The sequence below is a fragment of the Colobus angolensis genome, unplaced genomic scaffold, assembly GCF_000951035.1.
Source record: "Colobus angolensis palliatus isolate OR3802 unplaced genomic scaffold, Cang.pa_1.0 Scaffold14, whole genome shotgun sequence".
In the NCBI taxonomy this organism is placed as follows: domain Eukaryota; kingdom Metazoa; phylum Chordata; class Mammalia; order Primates; family Cercopithecidae; genus Colobus; species Colobus angolensis.
In genome coordinates, this window is record NW_012114488.1 from 16,562,122 (window position 1) to 16,572,063 (window position 9,942).

At 46.9% G+C, this 9,942-nt stretch overlaps 1 protein-coding gene across 2 annotated transcripts in view; it reads right to left on the reverse strand.

The window, feature by feature from the left end:
- Nucleotides 1-8,632, reverse strand: part of ACAT2 (acetyl-CoA acetyltransferase 2) — an 18,944-nt gene extending 10,312 nt beyond the window's left edge. The window contains exons 1-4 of one of the 2 annotated variants that reach the window (XM_011935000.1): nt 8,439-8,632; nt 7,527-7,661; nt 3,716-3,897; nt 2,350-2,467 (exon numbers count right to left, since the gene is read on the reverse strand). In XM_011935000.1, coding sequence (XP_011790390.1) covers nt 2,350-2,467; nt 3,716-3,897; nt 7,527-7,661; nt 8,439-8,493 — 490 coding nt within the window. In that variant the 5' untranslated portion in view covers nt 8,494-8,632. Of the gene's footprint in view, nt 1-2,349; nt 2,468-3,715; nt 3,898-7,526; nt 7,662-7,801; nt 8,103-8,438 lie in introns of those variants that run through there. The other variant, XM_011934999.1, reaches the window with a different exon arrangement.
- Nucleotides 8,633-9,942: the final 1,310 nt, after the last annotated feature.

Sequence of the window (9,942 nt, forward strand, 5' to 3'; positions counted from 1 at the left end):
TAAGGCCATTCAGAATTTTTTTTTTTTTTTTTTTTTTAGAGATGAGGTCTAACTATGTTGCTCGGGCTAGTCTCAAACTCCCAGCCTCAAGTGATCCTCCTGCCTCAGCCTCCAAAGGTGCTGGGATTACAGGTGTGAGCCACCATGCCCGGCCCCATCCCAGTGAATTCTTAATTTCAGATTGTGTACTTTGCAGTTCCAGAATTTCTGTTTGGCTCTTGTTTATATTTTTTCCTTTTACTCCTGAGATAGCCACATCTATTCCTCTATGAAGATTATATTTTTCTTTGTATCTTTAAACATATGTAAAATAGAACCTTTAAGATCCTTGTCTGCTAATTCTAGTATTGCAGGGTCTGTTGACTGTTGTGGTTTTCTTCCACCCTGGCTGTAAGCTATATTTTCCTAATTCTTTGTGTATCTAGAAAGTTCTTATTGCACGCTGGACATTATAGTTGCTATATAGTTGGACACGTGGATTTTACTATCTTTAGAGAATATATCGAGTTTTGTTTCCACAAGCAGTCAAAATACTGGCAAATCACCTTGGTCCTTTTGAGGCTTGTTTTTAAGCTTATTAGTTTGGGTCTAGAGTAGCTTTTACTCTATGGCTTGGGCCCTACCCCTACACTGTGGTCTTTCTGAGATGTCAGTGGAGTGTCCAAGGGGTTCAGTAAGGTTTCCACTCGCTTGTCCAGAACTTTTATCTCCTAGTAATCTATAAAATCTCCAGTTCACCTCTCCCTTGCAGCTCTTTTCTACTAGGCCTTATAAGCTGTTATCTACAAGTTTAGTATTTGATCAAAGACTTAGGGGGACCCTTTTGCAGATTTCTGGGGTTCTTTTTTTCTTCTCCCCCTTATTCTGCCCCACAAACTCCAGCCATCTCAGAAGCCCCAAATTCTCTGCCTCTTCAGATCACTGAGACCACTGTTCCCAGATAGGCTCTGCCTCTCCATAAGTTTGGGAAGTGTCCCAGGCAGAGACAGTGGCAGTGGGGTTTTCCTCTCTCTCAAGATCTGTCTTACATGAGTATTAGTCAAAACCTGAAAACAGTGGCTTCATATATTTTCACAAATTTTATGCTTGTTTATAGTAGGAAGTCTAATCTTTGTCAAGTACTCCACCATGACCTGAGCTTTTTTATTTTTTTATTTTTTCCTAAACAAGAGCAATTTATTTTCTCACAGTGCTGGAGGCTGGAAGAGTACAATTCAATCCACAGTACACCTTGGAAAGGGCTCGGGATCTGCATTTTTAATGACCACCTCTAGTTATGGTTGAGGCAGTTGGTTACACAGTATCTTCCATGGTCTGCTTGTGTTCTTATAGCCTTCTCTGTTGTGGCTCTAAATTGAGAAGTGGTCAAGATGCCTTGAGCTTCTCATTGCTTCCCATATCTCTTCTTTTATTTTGAGACGGAGTCTCGCTCTGTCGCCCAGGCTGGAGTGCAGTGGCCGGATCTCAGCTCACTGCAAGCTCCGCCACCCAGGTTTTCGCCATTCAGGTGCCTTAACCTCCCTAGTAGCTAGGACTACAGGCGCCCACCACCTCACCCGGCTAATTTTTTTTTGTATTTTTTTTAGTAGAGATGGGGTTTCACCTTGTTAGCCAGGATGGTCTCGATCTCCTGACCTCGTGATCCACCCGCCTCGGCCTCCCGAAGTGCTGGGATTACAGGCTTGAGCCACCACACCCGGCCTTGCTTCCCATATCTCTAAGCCCTTCCTTCCTTCCTTGCATTCATGCACACAGTTCCCGCTTCTTGGAATCTTGTACTTTTCCCCATTACCTTTTTCACATATTTATATGTTACATAGAACCAGAACCATCGCTGCAAGCATCTGAGCAAGGTGCTTAAGTTCTCAGGGTTTGATTCTTTAACTCTAAAATGTCTATTCTGTTTCCTAACTTTTACATATGTACTAAAGAAATGAGTTCTTTTGATTTCCCAGTTGCTTTGCCATTAAACCTAGACCACAGGACCCTTCAACATGAATGACCAATAACCCAATTGTGTAGTACAAAAAATACAGTTAGGTATCAAAAAAAAAAAATTGTTTATCTCTGTTACTACGTCTCACTATTTGTGGGCCCTGTTCCTTCATTTGGTAAAATAAGGGGGTGATCCAGAAGAACTCTGAGGTACTGCCCACTTCTAACATTCTCTGATAATCAAAGGTTCACAAAGAAGAGAATACTCATTTCACTTCAGTTAATCAAAGAAGAGATACAAAAATCCTTAAGACAGTCTCTGGCGATAAGGATGAAAGCACCTAAGAAGCAGATTATTATATGGTCTTTTTAACCTTTTTGAAGTTAATATAGTTTCAGCTATGTCTGCCTTACCTGTAATACCCATATGATAGTTGTGAAAGGCATCTGTAAGACCATCACAGAGTATACTGTCAGTCAGCGACATCTCACCTATCTTTACTCCTGTTCTCAAGTGGGCCAAGTGAGGAGCCTAGAAGTCAGAAATAAAAATGGATTTAGGCTTAGTTATAATTAGTCTTTTCCCCAGAATACAACTCAAAACTATCTAATATTTCCTAAGTCTTCATCTAGGCCCCTTTGCAGCCCTTCTCCCCAGTTCCAGGTTCTCAGCCAGGCCAGGGTCTAAAGACCCCTGGAATTAGCAGACTTCATCTTTCCTGTTGTTGGGAACCATTAGTCTCCTACCTACCCATTTCCAATTCTCCCTCAAAACTACCCATTCTGTGTCCTGTTTCCTTAAGAGTCCCATTTATTCTTTCCATCGAGGCAATTAATTATCTGTTAAATGAAGAAACCTTCTAAGGGCTGAAGTAAAGCCAGCAATGTGTTACCTATTTTAATGGATGATATAATATCTACAGTGAGAATAATCAGGCTGCCTAACTAAATGATGGGGAGGGATTTCTGAGTAGCGGCCAGTCTTAACTCTCACCAACTCAATCGCAGGTATATTAGAATGGAAAGAATTATTGATGGGACTTACAGTTGGAAGAGTTGTATTTGAATGCTGGCTCTGGGCCTCAGTTTCCTAACCTGTAAACTGGGAATGATATCATCTACCCTATATGGGGATGTTGTGAACACATGTACAAAAGCACCTGGTAAAGTACTACACAGATGTCAGTATCATCCCATTAAAATCACTCCGATTATTTTTGCTACCATTAGCCTGCCTCCTCCTGAACCTCAGCAATGGCTGGGCTAATCAGCTTCTATCTAGGAAATGTGCTGCTCAGCCCCTGAGCTGCCTAAGTAGGAAGCAGGAAATATACTTTTTCTTTCAACCGCTATGCCAGTTTGAGGTATGGAACTTGGTGAAACAAATCGTGCCTGGCAAACCTACTGGAGAAGGGCACCAAGAAGGTAAGTGGCAACATTTGTTTTCTGCCTTTTACTCACAAGGGAAAAGAAATTTAAAACCAAGGACATCAAACAACTAATATTATGAATTTAATTCAGAAAATATTATATGCTTCATTAATAGTTTAGAAAAAGTATATTAGGTTCCAATCACACTGGTTGATACACTTTTTCATCAACCTGGATTTCCCACCCAAACTGAAGAATAATTCACATTCAAGTAGCGATCAAGGTTGTCACTTCTGTGCATTTGTTCACTGGTTCCGGCTTTGATATGCATCAGTTTACTCTGTTCTGGCACAGACATGAGTTTCTTGGTGTGAGGTCAGTGAAAGCCATCTCATCAGAGAGGCCTTACCTTGCTCATATTTTCCATGCCTCCAGCAACCACAATGCTGGAGTCTCCTATCCCTATTGACTGGGCTGCAAGGCACACAGCTTTTAGGCCTGACCCACAGATCATCTGGCAGCTCCATGCTGGCACAGAGTAGGGAATTCCTGCACCCACACTGGCTTGTCTAACAGGATTCTGCCCACAGCCTAGAAAGAGGAACACAGAGGACTCTTAGCAATCAGGGAGAAAGACAAAATGTCACAGTGCAAGTGCGTGTAAAATTACCAGTTGGGTTACCTGCCACTTCTGAAAGCCTACAGGTCAGGTAAGTGCCCACTGGAGGCAAAAAGGCCTGTCTACACTCTCCACCTGTCATACTCTAGCCCTTGAATATATACTGTCTTGTGCTGCTCTGTAGGTATTTCATAGATATAAGCTTTCTCCTCCATAAATAAGTCATTAATAGCTTAAGAAAGAGGTGTCATCCTCATTTTTTGATAGGGCTTAAATAGCCAGGCGTGGTGGCTCACATCTGTAATGCCAGCACTTTGGGAGGCCAAGGAGGGCAGATCACCTGAGGTCGGGAGTTCGAGACCAGCATGCCTGACTAACATGGAGAAACTCTGTTTCTACTAAAAATACAAAATTAGCCTGGCGTGGTGGCGCATGCCTGTAATCTCAGTTACTCGGGAGGCTGAGGCAGGAGAATTGCTTGAACCCGGTAGGCGGAGGTTGCCGTGAGCCGAGATTGCGCCACTGCACTCCAACCTGGGCAACAAGAGTGAAACTCCGTCTTAAAAAAAGAAAAGGCCGGGCGCGGTGGCTCAAGCCTGTAATCCCAGCACTTTGGGAGGCCGAGACAGGTGGATCACGAGGTCAGGAGATCGAGACCATCCTGGCTAACATGGTGAAACCCCGTCTCTACCAAAAAATTCAAAAAACTAGCCGGGCGAGGTGGTGGGCGCCTGTAGTCCCAGCTACTCGGGAGGCTGAGGCAGGAGAATGGCGTGAACCCAGGAGGCGGAGCTTGCAGTGAGCTGAGATCCGGCCACTGCACTCCAGCCTGGGCGGCAGAGCGAGACTCCGTCTCAAAAAAAAAAAAAAAAAAAGGGCTTAAATAAGCATTATCAAACCTATGTCTAATAAACACAGGATATAACCTAGGCATTATCAGTGTTTCTAACTAGCGCCATTTGCTCCCAAGATCATGGCTTAAGACACTTGAGAAGAAAAGGGGTTACTTAAAAAGGAAAACCTTTGACAACAAGCAGTTCTGTTCTTGCTTAGCATCCATCACACTATGCTTAAACGGTTATATAACAAGATATATACAAACTCAGAATTCACAACTACCTTTTTTTTCTTATTCGGAGTACTGAAACACAAATACCTTTTTATAATTCAACTACAGGACTCTCAATCACCATTGTCTGTTATCAGAGTCAACGGTAAATGTCTATACAGTGATTACTCTATTCCAAGTTTCAGATATATTCATACCTACCACCCTTCCTTGGTGAGTTTATGGGGAAGAACTAGCAAATAAGTCACTGACAAAAACTTAGAGATTATATTCATCACAATGTTATCAATCTGGGATGAGGCTGGAAACTAAAAACAGGTAAGGTTACTTCAGACTGAAAATACATGCAGGATCATATACATATTAAAAAGACAGGCCGGACGCAGTGCCTCAGGCTGGGAGCAGTGGCTCACGCCTGTAATCCCAGCATGTTGGGAGGCCAACCAGGGCAGATTACTTGAGGTCAGGAGTTCGAGACCAGCCTGGCCAACATAGTGAAACCGTCTCTACTACAAATACAAAAATTAGCTGGGCATGGTGGCAAGTGCCTATAATCCCAGCTACTCAGGAGGCTGAGGCAGGAGAACTGTTGGAACCTGAGAGATGGAGGATGCAGTGAGCTGAGATCGTACGGCTACATTCCACCAGCTTAGGCGACAGAGCGCGACTCCATCTCAAAAAAAAAAAAAAAGAAATGAGGTGCTAACATAATTAATAATGCTAGCATTTAGCATACTATGAGCTTCATGAGAATGAAAATTTCTGTCTGATATGAGCATTGCTTATCTCCAGCTGTTAAAATAGTGCCTGGCACAAAGTAGGTGCTCAATAAACATTTGTTACATAATTGTAGAAGGTATCTGGATTAAGGGATAAGACCAATCTAAGTTCAAGTGCTAGCTCCACTTCAGACTGTGACCCTGGTAAGTCATTTAACCTCTCAAACTCTCATTTATTCATTTGTAAAATGAAGATAATAGGATATAACAGACTTGTGGGGAAGATTAAATGAGGTAATGAAAGGAAAGCACTTAGCACAGTGCTTTAAAAGCCTTAAACTTAGTAGACATGCACCGGTAGTCCCAGTTAGCTCAGAAGTTCAAGGCCATGGTGCACCATGATTGTGCCTGTGAACAGCCACTGCACACGTGCCTAGGCAACAGAGACTCCACTTCTACAAAAAAATTGTTTAAATTAGCCAGGTGTGGTGGCCTGCTCCTGTAATCCCAGCTATTCCAGAGGCTCAGGTGGGAGGATACCTTGAGCCCAGGAGTTTGAGGTTATAGTGGGCTCTGATTGATTACACCACTGCATTCCAGCCTGAATGACAGAGTAAGACCCTGTCTCTTTAAATAATAATAATAATTAATTAATTAGGAGTGTTGAAACCCAAAGAATCAGAAGGTGTGGGCACTCTCAGGACTCAGTTATATTCCTCTAGGGAGTATTATGCCCCGTTTGCAAGGGGTATGATGTGGCACCTATTTTCCAAGCTCAGAACTGAGTCCTAAGAGGCGCAGGGAACTTACCTGTATTGTTGGAGCCATACTCCCAGCACTAAGCACAATATAGGACACACAGGAGGAACTGAATAAGTTTTTGGTGAATGAGTGACACTCTGAGGTAATAAGGAGGAGGAGGCATACTTTCCTATCCATCAGGCTGGCCTTGCTTTTTTTTTTTGAGACGGAGTCTTACTGTGTCACCCAGACTGGAGTGCAGGGGCACAATCTCAGCTCAGTGCAAGCTCTGCCTCCCAGGTTCACACCATTCTCCTGTCTCAGCCTCCCGAGTAGCTGGGACTACAGGCGCCCACCACCATGCCCAGCTAATTTTTTGTATTTTTAGTAGACACGGGGTTTCACCGTGTTAGCCAGGGTGGTCTTGATGTCCTTACCTCGTGGTCCGCCTCAGCCTCCCAAAGTGCTGGGATTACAGGCATGAGCCACCATGCCTGGCCAGCCCTGCATCTTAAGAATGAAAAGGCAGTATAGGTCAGTGGTCTAAGTTCATTCACAAAAAGCATATTAATGAAGCGAAGTCTTTTTGTTTGTTTAGAGAAAGGGTCTCAGCATGTCACCCAGGATGGAATGCAGTGAGTGACACAATCACTGCAGCTTCAAACTCCTGGGATCAAGTGATCCTCCCACCTCAGCCTCTCCAGTAGCTGGGAGACACAGGCCATCATGCCTGGCTAATAATTTTATTTTTTGTAGACAGGGTGTTGCTTTGTTGCCCAGGCTGATCTCAGACTTCTGGCCTCAAGTGATCCTTCCTCCTCGGCCTCCCAAAGTGCTGGGATTACAGGTGGGAGCCACCCTGCCTGGCCAAGAAGCTGAGTCTCAAACTGGATAGAAGCTAATTACAGGGCTGGAAGAAGGGGCCACAGGAGGAATCTTAACAGATGGAACTCTGAGCAAAAGCATGGAGGCAATAACTTGAGTGAGAGAGTGAGTGTGTGTGTGTGTGCGCGCGCGTGTTTATGGGCTGTTTCTAATAAGCCTGACTTCTCCTGGAATCACTGAGAGTTACCTGCTGCCAAAACATGTCCAAAGATGACCTCAGACACATCTTCTGGAACCACAGTGGCCCTCTTCAAGACTTCTTTGATGACAGTGGAGCCCAGGTCCTGGACAGGAACAGTAGCTAAGGCACCATTGAAGGAACCTGGAATAGAAAGGCGGAGAGCGCGGACATCACAAGCCTGTGGGTAAAGTAGAAACCACCCAGGAGCAGCGGGACCTCAATGAGGCTGTTTGGCAAGGCCACCGCGAGGAGGCAGTGCCCCTCCTCCCACACGTTCCCACACCTGCTGGTCTGAGCAAAGGTCAAGGTGGGTGCCAGGACTCGCAGTGGCCGAGGGCCAGACAAGCGACCTTCGGAACGGCCTAGGGACGCCGCTGTACCCCTTCTATTTCCCCAAATCCGAAGGACTGGATGCGGCCCCATGGTTCCCAAACAAAAGGAACCGGCGGATCAAGGGCTTTGAAAACCATGCGGCACGAAGGAGACGAAGTCGCCACTTCCAGCCATTGTGTGACAGCCCGACCCCAGCCCAAAGCCCGGCTCAGACCACCTAGCAGTTCCGCCCCTGCCACAGGCATTACCGACGGCGTCTCCCGGAGTCGGCCAATCAGGGGACCCGCAGGAGAACGCCTTCCTACGCCAACCAATGGGAGACGCAGGCCACGCGATGGCTCTACCCCGGGAGCCAATCAGAGCACAAGGGACGGAGTGCGCACATCGGGAGAGGCGAGGGTGGGGCTGTCGCGCCAGGTCAGGCAACGCGGGAGGCCCGAGATTCCAGGGATCCCGCAGGTCCTCCAGGCTTGGCCTGAGCGGCTTCCTCTATATACGCTCCCCTCCTACACAAGTCCGGCCCTCGGCGCTCCTGCCGAAGCAGCAGGCGCCTCGGACTCTGCGCGAGGCCCGCCGGCCGCTCACCTATGATGGTCCGCGCCGCCGAGACGATGACCACGGGATCTGAGCCTGCATTCATCCTGCCCACGACCGCTTCTCCTGCCGCCGTCTGCCCTGCGCTGCCTGCAAGTTAGGCAAGGCTCCTCCTCGCAGCCCACAGGCCGCGCCGCGAGCGGGACCTGAGGTAGCCCCGCCCCCTGCCCCCACCGCCTCGCACATCCCACTGTGCGCAGGCGCAAGGCCAGTGCCGGGGCGGGCCGGGGCTCGAGGGGCGCAGGGCGGAAGTGAGGTTGGGGTCTTGGGCTGCGTGCAGAACCGGGAACTTAGGACGCATGTGCAGAGCTTCTGAAGACCCCAGTGTGTCTAGACACCCCAGTGTTGGAGTCCCACGTCTTGACGTTTTGGGCTTTTTTGTTTTAACCTTAGTTTTTCGAAACAGTAAAGAGTGGGGTGTGACAAAAGACTATCTCTCGTTCAGCCCAGGACTGGAATCCCACGGGCGAGAATCTCGAGTGAGAGCCCGGCCAGCCGCGGGTCTCAGCACAACTCTAATGGGTCGTTTTGCTCTCGGCTGCTTCGGGAGGTCCTACGCGTTTCGCCTGGCGCCAGTCATTCGCTCGCGTGCAGGGCTTGCTGGGAGCGTCTCGGTGCGAGCCCCCGTGGGGCTGGCGCCCCCTGGCCTTCGAAGATCAACTCTGGCGGTGAAGGGGTGAGGACGCCGGCAGCGTCTTAACGTCCCACAGTGAAAAGTTACCTTGGTTGACGTTTGGACAGTGAAAGGAGCATATAACAAGTGGGGTCAGTTTTGTTTAAAACCCTTCCTGACTTCCCAGCCTCTTACTGGGCAAAGTTCGTAATTTCTCTGAGCTTTCTAGGGTTTCTAGGCAAGCTTATGAGGGCCACCATTACAGCAACTTGTTGGGAACACCTGGATAGTGAAACAAGAAAACTTGGTCACAAAGTCATGAAGGGGAAAACTGTTGACGGACCTGGAGAACCTTCCTGAAGACCTTTAAAGCAGATTGAAAGAATCATTAAATCCTGGAAACCTACATTAAGACTTTGCAGAGATGTGTGGATGAGTCAGATAAATCAGAGAAGGTAAACTAGAGTGTAGGCCCCAGAGGCGGGGCAATAGAGAAGGAAAAAAAATTGCATAACAGTGCAGTTTCAGGAGAAATCTTTAGGGTCTGGAATAGTGGTAAAATCAGCTGCCTCCCCTGCTAAGAGCTCAGCCGCATACTTAAGTCTCTTCTTTTCGGTTATCTTGAATGTGTTTCCTGTCCCCTAACATATCTGAGTCCAAGGAGTTCAAGGAATGCCTCCCGTGGCTTTTGCTCTATTCTATCCCATTTTCCCCTTACTCTCTGGCCACTTCTGAGCCTTTGTGGGCTTACTCTGACATCCCCTCAACATGTTCCCCAAGGCTCCTACTTTGCACCAGCTCCCTGGGTAATACCAGTCCTTCCCATGGCATCAGTCACCACCTGTATACTGACAAGTCTGAAATCTTTTTTTTTTTTTTTTT